General features: G+C 39.9%; 5 protein-coding genes across 13 annotated transcripts; 2 read left to right on the forward strand and 3 right to left on the reverse strand.

Moving 5' to 3' along the window:
* Window position 1: 1 nt before the first annotated feature.
* On the reverse strand, window positions 2-3,152 carry Hook (hook microtubule tethering protein). The gene has a single exon (XM_076812330.1). The coding sequence runs from the start codon at window positions 2,888-2,890 to the stop codon at window positions 782-784; it is 2,109 nt and encodes a 702-aa protein (XP_076668445.1). The 5' UTR covers window positions 2,891-3,152; the 3' UTR covers window positions 2-781.
* A 90-nt stretch (window positions 3,153-3,242) lies between these two features.
* Snup (snurportin-1) lies at window positions 3,243-5,324 on the forward strand. Of its 5 annotated transcripts, none has more exons than XM_076812343.1 (6): window positions 3,243-3,438; window positions 3,735-3,934; window positions 4,014-4,266; window positions 4,342-4,530; window positions 4,615-4,986; window positions 5,062-5,324. In XM_076812343.1, the coding sequence occupies exons 1-6, from the start codon at window positions 3,397-3,399 to the stop codon at window positions 5,086-5,088; spliced, it is 1,083 nt and encodes a 360-aa protein (XP_076668458.1). In that variant the 5' UTR covers window positions 3,243-3,396; the 3' UTR covers window positions 5,089-5,324. The 5 variants fall into 5 exon arrangements, with proteins under 5 accessions (XP_076668458.1, XP_076668463.1, XP_076668461.1 ...); XM_076812348.1 differs by having other exon boundaries at window positions 3,299-3,418; XM_076812346.1 differs by having other exon boundaries at window positions 3,336-3,428.
* LOC143369006 (uncharacterized) lies at window positions 5,162-7,030 on the reverse strand. Of its 2 annotated transcripts, none has more exons than XM_076812349.1 (5): window positions 6,685-7,030; window positions 6,262-6,470; window positions 5,790-6,184; window positions 5,512-5,686; window positions 5,162-5,435 (listed from the first exon to the last, which is right to left on the reverse strand). In XM_076812349.1, the coding sequence occupies exons 1-5, from the start codon at window positions 6,833-6,835 to the stop codon at window positions 5,340-5,342; spliced, it is 1,026 nt and encodes a 341-aa protein (XP_076668464.1). In that variant the 5' UTR covers window positions 6,836-7,030; the 3' UTR covers window positions 5,162-5,339. The 2 variants fall into 2 exon arrangements, with proteins under 2 accessions (XP_076668464.1, XP_076668465.1); XM_076812350.1 differs by lacking the exon at window positions 6,685-7,030 and adding an exon at window positions 6,500-6,524 and having other exon boundaries at window positions 6,262-6,411.
* A 129-nt stretch (window positions 7,031-7,159) lies between these two features.
* Fcp1 (RNA polymerase II subunit A C-terminal domain phosphatase Fcp1) lies at window positions 7,160-10,744 on the forward strand. 4 transcript variants are annotated; one of them, XM_076812325.1, is made up of 8 exons: window positions 7,163-7,441; window positions 7,516-7,781; window positions 7,905-8,208; window positions 8,268-8,512; window positions 8,645-9,401; window positions 9,474-9,647; window positions 9,749-10,049; window positions 10,240-10,744. In XM_076812325.1, exons 1-8 carry the CDS (start codon window positions 7,361-7,363, stop codon window positions 10,515-10,517), a joined length of 2,406 nt encoding a protein of 801 aa, XP_076668440.1. In that variant the 5' UTR covers window positions 7,163-7,360; the 3' UTR covers window positions 10,518-10,744. The 4 variants fall into 4 exon arrangements, with proteins under 4 accessions (XP_076668444.1, XP_076668440.1, XP_076668442.1 ...); XM_076812327.1 differs by having other exon boundaries at window positions 7,163-7,404; window positions 7,510-7,781; XM_076812326.1 differs by having other exon boundaries at window positions 7,165-7,441; window positions 9,474-9,641.
* Window positions 10,745-10,884: 140 nt separating this feature from the next.
* Mrps17 (mitochondrial ribosomal protein S17) lies at window positions 10,885-11,750 on the reverse strand. Its single transcript, XM_076812369.1, has 4 exons — window positions 11,569-11,750; window positions 11,386-11,502; window positions 11,211-11,287; window positions 10,885-11,123 (listed from the first exon to the last, which is right to left on the reverse strand). The coding sequence occupies exons 1-4, from the start codon at window positions 11,692-11,694 to the stop codon at window positions 10,946-10,948; spliced, it is 498 nt and encodes a 165-aa protein (XP_076668484.1). The 5' UTR covers window positions 11,695-11,750; the 3' UTR covers window positions 10,885-10,945.
* Between the last annotated feature and the right edge of the window lie 6,772 nt (window positions 11,751-18,522).

An 18,522-nucleotide genomic window follows, 5' to 3' on the forward strand; every position in this document is an offset into this window, starting at 1 on the left:
GTACCATGTATATACGTAAATGTATCAGTTTATTTTACTTCGTACGTTTACAAATGTGTATATTATTTTCTATAATACATATAAATATAAACAAAATTTGTGAATAAAATATTCTTCTTTCGAACGTCCTATATAACGGAGAGTTGCAATATATTAACTGTTTGGCTTATTTTCAATACTATTACATTCTTTTTCAATATATTACTTCCATGTTCCATCGTATTCAATGGTCTTGCCTTAATACATCATTTTCACTTTAAAACACTCGAACTAAGAATTTTAGGAATTCAACAATGTGCCTATGCTATAGTAAAAATTATGATACTAAATAAATGTAACAGCATATAATGCGAATAAACATTCGTCAAAGGGATTTGCATATCTGCTGATTTAATGTTGGTGAAATAATATCAGCGTAAAAGAGACTGAAAGAATAGCGAATTTAATAGAACTTTTAATAGAATTTTCTTATAATTGAATATCGTAAACGAATTTTGTGATCAATTTTTAAAACTCCTATGTGGCACACAACGTGTTACTAAAAGACAATTACACAATCCCATATTATTATGATACTCATATAACCAGCATATTTATTACACTTTAAAAGCATGAAGATAATTAACGTGCATGTACAATATATACATGAAATTGTATATCTTATTAAGGTATAACACCGATACTTACAGAAAAACAGCTAGATAATCTTTAATTTGTTAATAATATTTTTATCAATTTTTTTCAATAACTGAAAGAATAATAAAATGTTCTTTTGCCGTCTTCATTTAGAATTATAAGGCAAATGACGCCTAGCGGATGGTTGTCTTTGCCTCGCTAAAAAAGACTGCCCCAGACCTGCGCTCAACGCTGCAAGACGCTGATTTATAGATTCTCTATGACAAGTCAAGCTTAAACGATAATAGGCAGATATCATTAGCTTTTCTTCCAATTCTTTAATTAATTTAGATTCCTTCAAAGACCGTTCCATATCCTCCATAATCTTTCGTTGCTCCAATATCTGATTCCTTAAAACAGCTACCTCATTGGGAGACGAATTATTCTGTTTAGGATCTAAACTTTTTATAACGCTTTTTGCTTTCTCTACATATTTTTTATAACGTTCTTCGTGTGCCGCATTGTCATATTCCCTGCGTGTTAACTTCTCTTGAAGAGCGAAAGCTTTTTGTTTCTGAGCCTGCAGGGCACTCTCTCGCTCTTCAACTTGCAGAATCAGACGTTCCTTCTCTGCTTGTACTCTTCTCAATTCATCCTGCAGTTGTGTTATTTTTTGCCCTAAATTGATATCGGTTTTGCTCTCTGCACTCGATTGATTTCCCAATGCCTCTTCCAATCTGTTTTCTAATTCAATTATTCTTTGATTAGATTTGCGATACTGAACTTTCAGTATATTCAATCTTCCTTCCGAATCTTCTAACTGTGCTTGAACGGTAGGTAACTTATCTTCATTCCCCTTCTGCTTAAGTTTCAACATTTTGTTCTCATGTTGTAAGCACAACAACTTTTCTTTAATTTCCAGAGGAATCATTTCTGTACTCGCGATAGTACTGTCGGTACTAGGTTTAGCCATATTCTCTGCTGCCTGTAATTGCGTGCATTTCAATTCCTCGTTTGTTTCTTTCAAAGCGTCCCTTTCAACAATTAATCTGTCCCTTTCCCTCTGTAAAGTGCTCAGCTTTGCTTCCATTTTCTTCCCTTCAAATTCAAGCTTATCACACTTATTGGTTTGTTCATCTAATTTGTGATGAACCTCGGCAAGCTGTTGTTTGCAAGCGTCCAGATGATTACGTAACATTGTAGTTCGTTTCGATTCCTCCTCATAATCTATCTGCGATTGTAGATACTCTAAATTCTTATCTTCCAATATTTTAACTTGCCTTCTTAAATCGCTAAAGTCTTCCATTTTCTTTTTATACGACTCTATTGTTAACTCGTATTTAGCTACTTTATCTGCAGTTTCTCTTAATGAATCTATTTCATCTTTCAAATGATTAGCCTCGTCCGCTGCTTTTTGTAAATCTTCTTGCCTAGACTGTAGCTCTAATACTTCCTTTTCTAACAGTTCTACCTTTAATCTATAATCGTCCCTAGACGTCTCTACTTTAAATAAATCGTCTTTAAGAGCTTCCACTTGCTTCCTAAGACCAGAATACTTTAAAATGGAACCAGACTCTTCTGGGTTTTCAAATTCATCTAATCTCTCTTGCAGCTTTTTATTCTCCGCTACCAATGCTGCTTTCTCCTCTTGCAGAAGCGACAGCTGCTGATCCAGCTCGTGGCACCTCTGCGCCAATTGTTCCCTCATATCAACGGTTAATTGAAGCTCTGCCAATAATCTTTGCTGAGTACCATCGGCCACATCCAATGATTCGAAATTAAGACTAGTACCCAGACTCAATCTTGGCCCGTGCATATTGCTTTCTAATTCCTGAATACTTTGCATAATAGCTTGTTGAACAGTCTCCTCCATGCCCATGATCCTTGTTATGTATTTCTGCTTCTGATTGCAATTAACTGCGCACCCAAGGATCAACTGTAATAAACGGCGCAATTCATGATAATCGCAATGCTCGCCAATCTTACTCGCGTCGGGTTTAACATAACCAGATAACTGCTGATTAAGGCATTCTATGTAATATTCCATTACAGCCTCGACTATTTTCTTAAGGTTACTAACTTTCAGCCGCCAATTAGAACTGACGTCAGTTTTAATCTTAACCCTCCAAGCAGCGGTAAACCATTCCGGAGCGATCTGAGCCAAGACGTGCGCCAAAGCAACACCGTCGCTTATATCCTCTACGGACGAGTGAGGCACTTGAAGATCAAAGGTGTCTAACCACTTAATTAAATTGTTCAATTGGTGATCATCCATTATTATGTTCGATTAAAACGTTTCTGGCAAAACTGTAAAAAATGTTGTACTTATCCTCTCATGTACGTTAATTTTACTCTAGATGTCAATTCATTTAAAAACGTCAATTTAGAATCTATTCCTTGATTCTTGGATGGTTAGCACAGTGGCTGCGAAAATTTTCATCATTGTTACACAATTTCTTATTGCACTTGACTAATTTCTTTCTAGCGGAAGTGTTTTAAGCACGACGTGAGGTCAGCACATTTCTTCATTTAAAACGGGAATACCTACAATAAATATTGCAGTTATCTCGAATGACTTTCCCTTTTTAATTAGCTTTACTGTATGCATGCGTCCGTGTATGCGCGCACGTAAACGTTCCGTGCTTATACTTTATTTTTTCGGAAAGAAACGTTGGCAGCAATTGTTTGTTGGTTGCTGGCTGGGCTGGAGTGTCTGCAGTGACAATTAATAAATATATCGAAGTAAATATGAAAGGGACGATTGACATTCACGTAATATGAATGATCAATATACACCATAGACGTACACACGTGTATATAAACGTAGATATACGTCTTTTCACGTAATTATGTACATGTATCATTAACAAGAATGAAAACAGTAACACTTTAATTCATATATATACATATATATGAATTTCGCGATCTGTAAAAATATTGTAAAGAGGTTTGTCTTATTTATAATTTTTTGTTATTTAAAGACAATTAATATTCTTCGATAACGGTTACGTTATTAATTATTCAATTAACTATTAAATGGTCTTTTGTTTCTTTTTTGTTTTGAAATCCCGAAGGTAGTAAATATATAATAAGTACATTTATTTCCTTCTGTAATTTAGTTCTCTATAACGAATATTAATACAATTATGGCAACCGAAGTGAAAGATAATCTGATGGGTATAAATGAAAAAGAAAATGGCAATCCCCGCGCCGTATTTTATAAGAAGCCTATCAAAAAAGACAACTACAACTTGGACATTGACAACATTGATAGCCCTCAGGAAGTAAGACGCCAGCGATTGTTAAAGTTTCAGAAAAAGTATGTACGTGATTTACACGCATATTTGATAAGAAATTGTAGGAATGTTAACGTTAATGGTGATAACGCCACATGTTAGATGTAGAGACATCGCATTTAACGTTGGACGTGGAATAGTAGAAGAAGCTTTCAAGTCCGAAGATGAATTCGAAGAAGATATGGAAATTGAGGAATGCGACAGGAAGAAGTATTACTCGCCTAAACGATATAAGCACTACGCGAATCAATTAATGATGTCTGAATGGATGCTGGATGTACCGCAAGATCTTCTAGAAAAGTGGATCATTGTTCCTTGCCCACAAGGAAAGAGGACTTTAGTAGTTGCGTGTAAAGTATGTTAGGAAGAAAGCAGTATCAAACAAGAGGGAGAAGGATATTTTGTTTTATTGCAACATTCTATGTTGCAGGGAGTAACTAAAGCCTATAATAAACGGGGTCTCCGTCTTGGTAGATTTTACTCTGCGCTTCCGGGTGGTAATCCCTCTGGTCATAGAAGTAGTTGCACTATTATTGATTGCGTGTGGTTAAAACAGCAAAAGTCGTATTATGTCTTGGACGTACTCGCATGGTCTAATCAATCGTTAGTAAACTGTGATGTAAGATTCTTACTCCTTACATTTCAAAAAGTTGCCTAAATTCAGTTCATCATAATTACTCACTGAAATAAAATTCTGTTTCAGACCGAATTTAGATTTTACTGGTTAAAATCACAATTGCAGGAAATAAAAGAGTTACAGGACAGAGACACGCGTCTGAACACATTTCCAATATTGTCTCTACCAAATATCAGTTGCAACACTGATATGAGTTCAGCATTAACAGATATTACAGACTTACATCCATTGGATGGCTTATTATTTTACCATCGTGACGGACAATACACTAAAGGTCGTACTCCACTTGTGACATGGCTAAAACCTTTCATGCTGCCTGAAGTGCTTGGTATTTTTGTGCCATCGCCGCTTGACGAGAAACCTGATGGGTATATAGACTACAGATATTATATTCTTAACAGTAGAGTTAAAAAAAGGAAGGAAGTAGCAGAAAGTCAAGTAAGCTGAATTCTCTTTATAATAGCTCGTCTTATTCATGGAATAAATAAATTATTCATTAATTCTTTATCGCAGATGGAAATTGCAGATGAAAATTCCTGAAATACAATTCTATTTTATCTCTATGAACGAGCTCCTCATGGAACTACTATATTTTACGACTATAACTTACATGTACAAATGAATTAGTAATAATCTATTTCCATTATAAGAACGATGTTTATACAGTGCGTGATACATAAAAAATTATATCAAATGCGAATATATGTTACATGACAGAAAATAATACAGTATGTTAAAAAGCATTTGTATCTTAGTAAAATTGTTCGTTATTCACAGCTAGGCACAGTGTTTTAAACCTCAAAATTTAATGTATGAAACGTATCGAGAGCTTTCTCATTTAGATATAGTAAAACACGATTCATTGTATCTAACTTTGTTACTTTAATCTGTAAATTAAAAAAAGGTTTTGCGGTAACACAAATATGGACGTAATTGTAGAAATTAACAATATGATTCACTTACTCTGTTTCCCATGATCGTAAGCGCAGGTAGCTGAATTTTATGCAACGTACATAGTCCCAGTTGCAGACCCGCAGTTTCTAACATATGAGTGTACAAGACGTCACGAAACTTTTCTATATGGTCTAAATTAAAAGAAATTTCATTGCTCGCCTCGTCGCTTTGATCTTTTATAATTCTAAAAATTAGTACATATCTGAAGTAGTTTATTATTATTACGATATAGTATCTTTTGTATAAGTAGTAGTAAATATGTATAATCTGCTAAATTATTAACATACACTGTTAATATTCTTATCAAATCCAACACATGGAACTTCACCGCAATAGTATCTGTATCTGGCAATTCCGGAATTCTATACTGCATATGAATTTCATCTGTGGATTTCGGTTGTTCTTCCTTGTTAGTCGGAGTAATTACGATCGCGACGAGCCATATTAAATCATCCTCCTGAGCAGGCAATGCGATCGCCATGCAATCGAACATACGACCTATGATATTATGAACGGTTCTCATGCCGCTTTGTGTACCACGACATAATAAAAGGGGCAACCTTATGCAATTGGCGATAGTTAACTCATTCTGGATAGTTCTCCAAGATAAAAATATTCCTTTATAAATACACTTCTCTATACTATTCTCCCCGCTGCTAATATTTTTGGCATAAACCTCAACCTGCAATTATATCTTTCGTGACGTGCAATGTTTGTAATAATTGTGAGGGTGATAAAAATTACAATTACTGATAAAACCTTTATGGGTGGTGGGTCCACTGGATGAGGTCTTACTGTTATGTTTTCCATAACAAGGAATTTAGCAGTGTATGCTACATCTTGTTGCGCCAAAGTGCCTGCGACTTCTTCCCTTAATCGTTTCGCATATTGTTTTAAATGTACTTCATCCTGATAGAAATTAAATAGGGTGGACACTCCATAAATATTCCATGTTTGAGAAAGTAATTCTACAAAATATGAAATACATTTCACATACATACATCGTCATTCTTTGGTATTCACTTTCAAGATACCGAACTGGACGACATTACTTAACCATGAAAATAATTGGAAGACATTACTTAACCATGAAAATAATTGGAAGACATTATTTAACCATGAAAATAATTGGAAGAGGACCGTTATTCTTATGTGTATAATATAATAATATAACTAAATTACCACTTAATATATCGATAGGATCATGATCGTCGTCTGGTGGTTCAGTAGTGATGCCTAAACTAAACCGCTTTTTTTCTCTTGTCCTAGGTGTACAGGTTGTGTAAATCGTGCGACTAGTGTGTGGTAATATATTATTCCCAGCGTTCTCCATTTTATATTAAATTAAACTCATAAAATAAACTGTCCAATTGAAGTTTAATATTGTTTACGAATTCGAAAGTGTTTGAAAGTTGAGCCAACTTCAGATCGAAGCATGTAGGAAACAGGATGCCAAGTAATGTCGCGTACAATTTACTTGTGAATACTAGGAAAGTTTTCTACTAAACACTGCAGTAGTGTAGTAATAAATCATAATATAACTATATACAGCAGGTAGTTTGCATATATTTCTTGTATTTTATAATTTTCTATGGTGTGCAGCGTTACTGTGCAATTTTGCAATCTTAAAAATACTTTGCAAATTCCTTCACTCTAGCGCGTAATAAAATGCTTAGTTTAGTGACTTGTAATATACCTTAAACACGAATGATTAATTCAAGCCAGATCCCTTCGTTAATTCAAAGTTAGCCAGTGCTCTCATTTTTTATAGCAGTTCTATCAAATATAGATTACATTCTGTTCTTAATCTGTATAAATAAAAATATATGCTTTCCAGATGCGAAACTAAAAGGGCTTTATGGCTTCGCCTACGTTTGACGTGATGTATGCATACGCATGCATGTATGTGTTCGTCTATGTCGAGAAATTGAACATCAGTGTGTTTATGTTATCTCCCGCGCAAAAACGTTAAGACTTTAACGTTCAACGATTTATTTTTTTTTTTAGTAGCAGCTAATATTTGAACATCTGAATGTTCACTATCGAAAAGTTATGGGCACAATAGAGATCGCATTTCCGTGTGGTGGACAGCCAGGGAAAATATTAAAATGGAGGGTTCGAATGGATACAATGGTTTCAGCGGGCAGAATATTGTTTTTATACCAAAACGTTGCCGCAGGAACAGAAGACACCAAGGGTCCCGAGAAAAAATACCGCGCCACACGCTTTGGCCGCGTTACAAAGCTCCTGGCGGGTGAAGGAGATATTGTTCAGCCTGGGTATATGTCCCCCTTAACCTTACATGCTTCGCTATATAATTATTTAGAAACTGGACAAACGAGTCACTGTTAGAAAAATCTCTCGATTTCCTTCCGAATTTGTACAAGCAATTAGTATTTCAGGCAAGTGGTAATGACATTAGAAGGATGCCGACATCCGACTGTGATGAAGGATTTGTGTGCCGAATGCGGCGTAGACTTGAGGGTCGAAGGTGTTGGCAAAGAGAATGAGAATACGCAGATATCGCAAGCTAGCGTACCAATGGTACATAGTGTACCGGAATTAAAAGTATGCCCAGAATTGGCAGAAAAGATTGGGAAAGAGGACGAGCAACGTCTGTTAAATGATCGAAAGTTGGCGTTACTCGTTGATCTTGATCAAACAATTGTTCATACTACGAATGATAATGTTCCTCCCAATATGAAGGTATATACGTGTATATAGTTGGAACAATCGGGATCGCATTACTTACGTACATTTTGCAGGATGTTTATCATTATCAACTTTACGGGCCAAATTCTCCATGGTATCATACCCGTTTAAGGCCTAATACTCGCCACTTCCTCTCGGCGATGAGTTGTTTGTACGAGTTACATATATGTACATTTGGGGCGAGAAATTATGCACACACTGTTGCATCCTTGTTGGACAAGGATGGAACTCTGTTCTCTCACAGAATACTCTCGAGGGACGAATGTTTTGACCCTGCATCTAAAACAGCCAATCTCAAGTACGAGTATAAAAGTATCACTTCATTCAATTCATATAGTTGTTCGACGCTTGCAAATTATGGTGTAATATAGGCAGCGATATAATAGGCAGCTACGAAACTGTTTTATACAATGGTATTTCATTATTATAGAGCTTTGTTTCCCTGCGGAGATGATTTGGTGTGCATTATCGATGATAGGGAAGACGTGTGGCAAGGATGCGGGAATCTAGTTCAAGTTAAACCCTATCACTACTTCCGGCATACTGGTGATATACACGCGCCGCCGGGATTAGAGAAAAATGATCTACCAGTTTTACCCGAATTGCAAAATACAAATGAGGTTTGTAACGATGATAATCGGAGTGATATAAATAAGAATGGTGCATCCGAATTACCGTGCGAAGAGAGCGCCGCGGACAGCGGTCGTGAGAAAGAGATTGAGGAAACGACCGACCGCAGAGAAAATGTTTGCGAATCTAAAGAACATAGTGCTGAGAACACCAAAGATGATACCAAGAGCGATACCGATCTAAATCCCAATTCTATCGATGAAAATAAGAAAGATAACAAGGTATCCGAGGAGAAAGATAGTTTTCCAGGCGTAGAGGCAGCGGTGGATATTAAAAAAGGGGATACAAAGTCCGATGAGAATAACATAATAGACGAGGATGATGACGATTATTTATTGTATTTAGAGGATATTCTTCGAAGGATTCACACGGAATTTTATGCTAATGTAGAGGAAGAAGCGGACCGCAAATCGTTAAGGGACATTATTCCACGCGTGCGAGCGCAAGTATTAAAAGGAGTAAACTTAACTTTTAGTGGCTTAATACCTACTAATCAGAAACTCCATCAAAGTCGAGCATATAAGGTTGCTAGAGCATTCGGTGCAGAAGTATCACAAGTAATTTACTAATTCTTTTTTCATATTGAAACATGTTACGTTTATCCGTTTTAATGAAGTATCGTCTATTAGGATTTGACAAACAAAACTACTCATTTAGTTGCCATTAGGCCCGGCACAGCTAAGGCTAACGCAGCTAAGAAAAATGGGAACATAAAGATTGTAAATCCTGATTGGCTTTGGACTTGTGCAGAACGATGGGAGCATGTTGACGAACGCTTATTTCCACTTACCGCAAAGGTACAGGTACTATGAAAATAATGTAATAGTCGCGACAGTAAGAGCGGAGGAATAAAGGTAATTTTGTAAATCAGTCCTGGTTTCGGTAAGTGCTTACGTATTTTCAGGCTCGCGCTTCTAGAATACCACCTCCGCACTGCAGCAGCCCAGAGCGTATAGAGGAACAAGAAAAAGGGACAGAAAATAGCTTTGCTGATAGTATTAACCCATTAATGTCATTTACGCCGGAAGAGATAGAAATTATGGATAAAGAAGTTGACGAGGACATGGATGATCAAGAGTTGGAGCCACCTGTTTTCGATACAGAAGACCCGGATGAGACAGAGGACATAGATGGTTCTCAAGATATAGATAGTACAGATGAATATGTTAAAGAAGCTCGTTATAGGGGCTTCGATTTTGAAGAACGTATGTATAATTTACACTACGTTTTAGAAAGATTAATAAATTAATAGTACGGAGTATAGAAATTTTTTATTAGATTATTCAAGTAGCTTGTCAGATCATTTAGGTATTCTATTAGCTTATTATATATGGGGGATTGACAATTGAATGACAACAGCCGAAGAAATCTCATTATTATTTTATTATCTAATAGAGGATAATGCGAGTGAACCAAAGAGGAAGAAAAAGAAACTTTACAACGAAAGTTCGGAGGATGATAATTCGTCGAGTGGAAAGGAAGATACTTTGGATGACGACGATGAAGACGACCCCGTAACGCGTTTTAGAAGAGGAGAAGACTTACCTGACGATCTAGATTTAGGCGATAATTCGCAAGACTCGGTGGAAGATCTTGAAGTAGGGGACAACGAAGACGACCGAGAATGGAATGCAATGGGAGCGGCGCTCGAAAGAGAATTTCTTTCTGAATGAACTATTACGAACTTGCTTGCTTGTTTTTATCAATTAATCACATCATCCCATTATTTGTACATTTCAAATTGATAATTTTAATAATAACGATTACGGATAATATTTAAAATAGTTAATATAATTATAGAATTCTCAATCAAGTAGTTTAATGCCATTTTATTGAGAGTTTATAACAATAATGTACAAGTTGAATGAGGGGAAATATAAAGAAACTGTTTTGTATTTAATTATTGAATCTAAAATATGGACTATATACACGGAACCCATATATAAGATAAATATCTTACTGCTACTAAACGTTGCTTTTCTTATTGCTGTTTTTAGAAATGTTGATTTGTATTTTAAGGATTGAAGATAACTCGTAATGTTTGTATTTATTAACATATGAATTTTATTTATCAATGACTAAGGAACTTAACACAGATAAGTTATGGTGGATTAACAGCATATGGGTCGGATTCGTCTGGCACGTCAGTATGCTTCACACGAATCTCTTTGTCTGAAAAGTCTCGTATACCCAGCGTAACCCCTCTTGGCGATGCTTTGCTGTATTCGAACTTGGACTTCAATTCTCCAAATAATTCTGCATCTTTGTTTATATCTTCCCTAATTTCACAGAAATATAGAATTTCAGGCAGACTGTATTACAAAATAATCGAAGCATTTAATGGACGAAAAATAAATTGTACATACCTGTATCTTCCTGCGACAATCTTTTTACCAGTTACAGGGTCTGTTATATCACCCAGTGGATAAACAACTTCGACGACCTATAAACACGTTTAAGTGAAAGCATAGAAAATGGACCCAGGTTTTATAACAATATCATGAAAAGAATAACAACTCTCTTCGCACGTGGAAAACGTACCTGGTGCGTGATAACACGGGTTAGTTTAATTGGTAACGTTTGTATTAACACTGTATCACCGGTTCTGCAGCATTTTGCAGGATCGGCGGCGTAAACGAATTCATGTTTTTTGAAATACTGAAACGTAACAGAAAACATAACCTCAACTACACGCTCGCGAGGGCATCGTCGATATTTACGTACCGTTAACAAATGCTTGTCGAAATCTAAACGCTGTATACGTATTTTGGCGGCATTTTGTTTATTGGAAGGTACGCATACTCCTAATAAATAATTAAGCGCCTGTTTTGTTGCATTCTGCTTCGCCATCTTTGTTACTTCGCACCACTTCGCACGCTAAGGCTTCACTCCACTTCACACTATAAAGTAACTTCGATTACGATGGACGTAATTACATTCAATCGAGTTCATTAGAATTTGTCTGATTAAACTGATGAAAATCCTCACTTTGATTCATAATTCGAAAAATACTGTTCTTGTCCGCCAATTTCGCGAATTGAACAAGTAAAAGGTTCCAAAAGGTTCCAATGCTCTTAAAGGCCGATGCAGCGTTGCCGCGATTTTGCACCGGGCTTAAGGCCTAAGAAAACACCGATTTTCTCTCTAATCTACTTCGGTGGATTCTTATTAAATTATACTTATAAAACGATAACTAAAATTGCCGTGGAAAATAGTGTTTCGATACCACTCGGACGGTGATCTTCCCGAGAAACACAGACCCTAACCCAGTACCAAATACTTGAACTTTGCGAGTACTAGACAGATTCAATATCATCAGCTTCAGCATCCGAGAATACTCGTGGGGCGGAGGAGCTCTAATAATAATTAATCTCCAACTACTAACAGCGCAACTCTAGTTTTCGATAATGGGGCAGTCAATTACGCGCTTCCTTAATTAATAACATCGCTGATACCGAATACAGCCTGAGCAGGAAGCAAGAGTTGGTAAGAAAATAAATTCGTTATACTTGATCTTGTCGCGTTTGGCGTATTAATTTCCCGTAAGTACACGCATACGACTAAGCATTGTGTCTGTGCCTTTGCGTCTGCCGGGCGTACACTTGTACACCGTACCTTTCTTTTCAGCTGTGATCTCGGAAAAATTCTGCGTTATCATTCGTCCCGTCGCGAGGGGCAAAGAGGAACGTAGCCGTCAAGATCACGACGGGGAAAATCACGCGGGATAAAAGAGATGCCCCAGCGAGACAGAAACGAAAAAAAGGGAAGAGGAGGCAGAGTCGATAAGAGACAACGTCCTTTCCATCAACAGTCGCAAGCAAATCGTCGCCGCTGGCTATGGACAATTGGTTGGAAGAAATATCAGTAGATATCCCGGAAGGATTCGCGGGAGATGAACGAGCGGAAGACAAAGGTGGCGAGGAGAGACGTTGCGGGCGGGGGCTCGAATCAAAGGCCGGATATTTCGAAATGTATTACTTTTATCCTTTATCCGTTCCTTCAGTCTCGCGCATTACACGCGCGCGCGCGCGCGCGTATACGTGCACGTCTGCGGCATCTGCGTTGTTATTGCGGAATGGAAAGGAGCAGGGGAATTCACGGGTGATCGCTCCGTGAATCGACGGCGACCGAGCCGCGCCGTCAGTCAGCCAGGAAATTCCATTGTCGAGGGAAAAAATCGTGGCAACTGCGGCTCGGTGGTAGCTGTTGCCTCTGTTACAATGCATCTTGCTCCTATATAAGTCTCCTCTATTTTTTCCCTCTCATGGCTAGTTTGTCACGTATCGCACGATGGGACAAAAAAAGAGGGGGGTTGATGCACTGGAGGAAACAAAAATGTTGGGCGAAATTCGGTTAAAAATACGATACGGTCGTTAAGGGACGCTACGTCGCGCGCGGTGGGCCGCACAAAAATTGATCCACGACTCGTCGTTGGTGAATATTTATAATGAAATTAACAGTGTTATCGGTACGCGTGCACACTTAGCGGCACGCCGCGTGTAATCACGATATGCAAGCTCTGATTCGACCCTCAGCCCCATCAATTCCGCCTTTTTTCGATGCGCACGTCCCGGCATTTACATATAAATATGATCGCGTACCTTCCGCCCGATCCCATCGGTCGCAACATCGCGCTGCCACGCGTTCGAACAAAATGCATAAATTAAACTCATTCCGGCCGTGCACCACCATCTGCGCGGACCGCGTGCATTATGCCGCGCTTGTATCGGTGAAAAATCACCGTCATTTCTGCGCTGCCGCACAGACTCGCCGGAATTGTCGAGCAGTGTAATAATTCGTTTGTTCTTACAACGGGAGAGGAGGATGAAAATCATTGTAGCGTCGTGTAAGCGTCGCAAACTGTTGGTACACGAATAGCGTGCCCGGATTAATGTCCCCGAAGGTGACACGGCACACGTTACCCCTCCCGGGTGATTTTTCACGCGTGTATATTCCCGCGTAAACAGATCGTAAGGGGCATTTCCGTAGAGCGCAGCTGTTACAAAGGGCGAGAGGGGCAGTCTATTTACACACGTAGGTAATCGTTCTCTGATTTATCGCCGTTGAATAGGGTGGCGGGGTCCTTCGACGCCCCACTTTCAAACACCGAGATCTCTGCTCTATTGCGAATTAATCATCGAGGGCAGCGGCAGAGGCTAGCTAGTTTGTATACCCTTTCGCTACCGTCCGGCGTATATACTGTAGCGCGTGACGATTTCGAGCGGCCTTGCCGCCGAAAGGGCCATCAGCGGAACGTAAAGAGATACATATCATGGAATGCTCGTGATCACCATGGGATTTAATGGTGTTGACGCGCGTGAAACAAAATGTCACGGGACATTACGCTCCCTTCCGGCTCATCTGGCCGATAGCTTTGTCCATGCATGAACCCGCGGCTGTCTCTTTTCGTCCCCTCGCCCCTCCGCCCGCTGGTTCCCATCCTGTCTATCCTCTGGAACATGGTCGTCGGCCTTTCAAATCTATTTTCATTGTATGTAATAGCTTTTTGATGCCGGCGGCTCAATGCGACGGCGTGCGCCGAGTGCATCGCTCGGTTATTGCGGCGCATTGATTTCTGAAAAGGCCGACTATGTTAACGCGATGCGCGGGCCTGTATACCGCCCGTCGGAAACACGTCTTCGATGGTTATCCACTTTCCAGATTGCGAGACAAAATAAAGTAAACGCGCGGGGGCCGGATAAAGCGCTCGGTCTCCCTCCCTCGAATGCCCCTCGCCGATAATGCGCGGCGAGCATTTACCCGCGGCGAGCAGAAGAACCGCCAGCGAAACTTTTCAAACTACTCTTTTTTTCATGAATTCACGGCTCCCTTCGTCTCGATTCCTCCAGGTCTAGTCGTGTACACGATTTTCCCTTTATCGATACCACGATATACACCTATAGCCTGTAATCAGTGGAACTTTTACCGCGTCGCGTGTCGTCTTTCGTTCGACGAAAGGAAATAACAGCCTAGCTATAGAGAAGTTCCACTGAAGCATTTCATGTCGAAAACAATGACCGCGAAATAATTTAAAGCGCTAATTATTTATAATGCCTTAACCTGTGTTCCTTGTACGATAATTAAAGCGGCGGTAAATAAGAGTGAATGACTTTTAAGTTCTGTATCATCATACATAATTCTCTGCTTAAAGGTACGTTTGAACGTAAACCGTATCTGAGAGCGTTTAAATACGTTCAAAACGCGCGCCATGCTTAACGAGCGAATAGCGCGGCGCGCATGCGCGATGTCTCGGTCGAGAATCGAAAGCGAAGTATCGTAGTAGCGACTAAAAGTTGCGTATGCAAAAGGACAGTGATTTTAATGAAGCTAATAATCCATATACATATATAGACGGAGCAGAAGCTGGGACTATCGGCGAGGGGAACGGTAGGCTTGGAGGGCAAAAGGCAGAGGTCAGATACAGGTACGTTGGGTTAGCTTCGGAATCATTCGGCATGCGTATCCACTGCGTTACCCGATTTGCCTGTATCGGCGTAACCGCAGCCATTTTGGGGCAAAACCGGAAATAAACATAAGCTAAACGTGTATCTACCTCTTTCTATCAGTATTTCTGTCTCTTTCTATCAGTGTTTCTGTTTCTTTCTGTCAGTATTTCTGTCTCTTTCTGTCAGTATTTCTGTCTCTTTCTGTCAGTATTTCTGTCTCTTTCCTTTTTACAGTTTCTTTCTCTGTCTACTTCCGCTTTTGCTCCAAATCGCGACAACCAATCAGCGACGATACACACTGTTCCGATCACTGCCTAGAGGATCACTAGTTGCGTGCCCGATCTTAGCTCCTCCGCAGCTCTGAAGAAAAATGATTTTTACCGCCCTTTGTTTAATTGCAATGATTTCAATGTATAATTTTTGACAGCCAGTGAAATTCTCTGTAGGCATTTGTCGAATAACAAAGTCCTTCCGTTTTACGAAACATGTAATATTCATAAATTATCAATTATCCAACTCTGCGGCTCTGGGCGGCTGCCCTGCTTACGCTCCCCTAGATCGGGCCCCGCGCCCGGTGAACTTTTACAAGGCATATTACCCGCGGAGGTATTGCGGTCTTAAAGACGGAAAGGATGATTAGAGAGGGTAAAAGAATCGAGGAAAGGCCAGAGGAGAGAGAGAGAAGCGGTGATGTGGTCAGGAGGGGAAGGGGAGGGTAGGCGGTTGGGGAAGATCGTAAACCGTCCCTGTTTCGGGCGAACGAGATTATCGTTGTAAAGTTCCCATCTAACGAATTTATGAAACGCTACGCCCGAGTTCGAGTCCCGATTTAATAACCGCAGGCCCCGGTGTTATTCTCGTTTGCTATTACAAATTCCCCTTCTCCCGGCACGCTCGTCCGGGAGTTCGAAAGGCGTCGCGCAAGATCGAAAACGCTGGGGCATGAAGAGGATAGATAGAGGCAGACAGAGAGAGAGAGGGGGGGGCAGTGGGTTGTTGCGAGAGAGAGAGAGAGCAGCGATGGGAACAAGGAGGGTGCATTTCCACGAAACCGATGGAATCCCTTTTCCTTAGCTATTCCTCGCTAACTCCCGGGTACCCTTCTCTCCTTGATCCTGGAAAGGAGATATCGCCGCTTAGCCTTTCCCTGGTAGCCGCCTCCTGGACACCCAGCAGGGTTGGGAGGGGGGAGGGGTTATTCCCGACCTACAAAGGTTTGTCTGTGCTCCGCGGAGCGAGGCCGGGAGTATCGTCGAAGGATACAAATGCCGGCAGATGTTGCTCGGTGAAAAATTCCTTGCTCCAGAGAGTCGGGCGGGCGCAATTCATTCTTATAGGTGACTCGTCGAAGCTCGTGGATAGAGTATCTCAAAGTGTGCTTTTCATTTTGTCACCCTCCCGCCCCGCGGCAGACGAATGCATTTTAACGACGTGATCATTTTACGAAAATACGTCCCCCATCTCCCACCCCTCTCGCCTCTTCTCTCTGCCACTTTTCCGGCTTCCCTCTGCGCGACGAGGAAGGATCATTCTCCCGTCTGGGAATGCTCGCGCGGAGGTGTAACAAATATTTCAATCGGATCGTTGTCACGGCCGGGAAATCGATCGGCCAGATCGACTCGGGAGGGGAGAGGATTTTTTATCCGTGTGTCGCCGAGGGGATGGCACGGGACGCGAAAATTTTGGCGTTAATCGCGGGGGCACGTGTACACGCTTCAGGTGGTACTCTCTGAATCTCTTCGACTCTGAATCTGCGAGAATAATTCCTGCAACGCGGTACCGTTACACCTGGTTCTTCGTTCGTCTCTCGGGTATCAACCTCTATAGGGAGTGTTTTGAAAAGGTAGACACTCTTAAGGATGTATCGGGCGTACAGTATCAGACAAAAGCGTATGAAATTTGAAATACTTGAATATCTACGTCTTACGCATAGTAAATCTAGATGTAGGGAACTCGAACGATAGTTGGAGTCTGATTTCTACTCCTAGAAAGGTATTTTTCGCTTTACAAATGCTTCTTCGAGCATTATTTGCTAAAATTTTGGCAGTGCAAATGCCCTGAATTCGCAATTTTCTCAAGTTATAATTCATTTCTTTAAAGTGGTGTAGTGAAAACAATTGAAACTCGCCAGATATTTTCATCTATCCACATACTTATACATGTACAAAGAAAAATTGAAAATATTGGTACCATTTCGTCGACATTGTTTTCAGCTGTTTTATCTGTCAAGATCGTCTCTTTCCATAAGAGTATGTGTAAAATCAGTGAAAATTAAAATCGTTATATTACTCGTCAGAAAGAAGGTGTAAACAATTTGTTTGTGATTAAAATTTGCAGGGTAATAGATTAATTCTTCAATAATAAATCAACCAGTCGAAAACTATTTAAGATAGATATTTCAAGATGTTTAACTACTAGTAATACGGTATCTGTTTTTGTTATTAAATAAGAATTTTTACTGCAAAAATATTTTCTGCTCAATTATCGAATACCAATAGTGACCCTGTTCCTTACCACAACCAGCTAAAACACGGTCGAAAAATCACGAGTCTCTCGTTTTAAAAGTTTTTCGTTGCTTATGGTGCGCTTTTATTAGCCCCAAGCTCGTGCAACACTCGCGTAAATGTTCGAATAATTTAGCATTATTTTGTCGCAACTATAGTACAAACGTGACGCTTATAATAATAAGAAAAAATACGAAATGAGCAGAAATCGGGACATTCGCCATAACTCAGCAACCGTTTAGTGAATTTGTTTAAAATTTTTGGAGCACATCAGGAAGATTAAAAAGAACAATCTCACTCATCAACTTGCTACCATTTTAAAGATAGGTCCGATACATCCCTACGAGGAACTCACGATCGTCCTCTGAAGGATCCTGCTATTTATTCCATTAGCCATCTATGTTTGAAAGCGCAAAACTCAAACACTACAGAACCGATTTCGATGAACCATATGCCGGAAGAATCCTCGTTTCAATGGAACTGCTATAGGCTGTAGAATAGCTCTAAAATCCTCCGTAGCGAAGCGAGGCCATTTTCACATTCAGTTTCTAGGCGCGCCTTTAAACACTTTCGTCCTTTATCAATCGTGGTAGCCAGTTTAAACTATTCCCCAGCCACAGCATTGAAGCACTCTGCACGCACTGCGCACGCACGAGGAGTACGAGGGTGGCGAAGTGCTTAATGGGTTTTACGTAGACCACAAAGGTCGTTGCCCCCGTGTTTTAACG

This window comes from Andrena cerasifolii, chromosome 5 (assembly GCF_050908995.1).
Source record: "Andrena cerasifolii isolate SP2316 chromosome 5, iyAndCera1_principal, whole genome shotgun sequence".
Classification (NCBI taxonomy): Eukaryota; Metazoa; Arthropoda; class Insecta; order Hymenoptera; family Andrenidae; genus Andrena; species Andrena cerasifolii.

Coding starts and splice junctions, on each gene's coding strand:
- Hook (XM_076812330.1), bottom strand. CDS start 2,890: ATGGATGATCACCAATTGAACAATTTAATTAAGTGGTTAGACACCTTT.
- Snup (XM_076812343.1), top strand. CDS start 3,397: ATGATCAATATACACCATAGACGTACACACGTGTATATAAAC. Junction 3,935..4,013: donor TTGTTAAAGTTTCAGAAAAA/GTATGTACGTGA, acceptor GCCACATGTTAG/ATGTAGAGACATCGCATTTA. Junction 4,531..4,614: donor AATCGTTAGTAAACTGTGAT/GTAAGATTCTTA, acceptor ATTCTGTTTCAG/ACCGAATTTAGATTTTACTG.
- LOC143369006 (XM_076812349.1), bottom strand. CDS start 6,835: ATGGAGAACGCTGGGAATAATATATTACCACACACTAGTCGCACGATT. Junction 6,471..6,684: donor TCCTATCGATATATTAAGTG/GTAATTTAGTTA, acceptor CATATTTTGTAG/AATTACTTTCTCAAACATGG. Junction 5,687..5,789: donor TTGATAAGAATATTAACAGT/GTATGTTAATAA, acceptor ACTAATTTTTAG/AATTATAAAAGATCAAAGCG.
- Fcp1 (XM_076812325.1), top strand. CDS start 7,361: ATGGCTTCGCCTACGTTTGACGTGATGTATGCATACGCATGCATGTAT. Junction 8,513..8,644: donor TCTAAAACAGCCAATCTCAA/GTACGAGTATAA, acceptor TCATTATTATAG/AGCTTTGTTTCCCTGCGGAG. Junction 9,402..9,473: donor TCGGTGCAGAAGTATCACAA/GTAATTTACTAA, acceptor ATCGTCTATTAG/GATTTGACAAACAAAACTAC.
- Mrps17 (XM_076812369.1), bottom strand. CDS start 11,694: ATGGCGAAGCAGAATGCAACAAAACAGGCGCTTAATTATTTATTAGGA. Junction 11,503..11,568: donor TCGACAAGCATTTGTTAACG/GTACGTAAATAT, acceptor GTTACGTTTCAG/TATTTCAAAAAACATGAATT. Junction 11,288..11,385: donor CCCGTGTTATCACGCACCAG/GTACGTTTTCCA, acceptor ACGTGTTTATAG/GTCGTCGAAGTTGTTTATCC.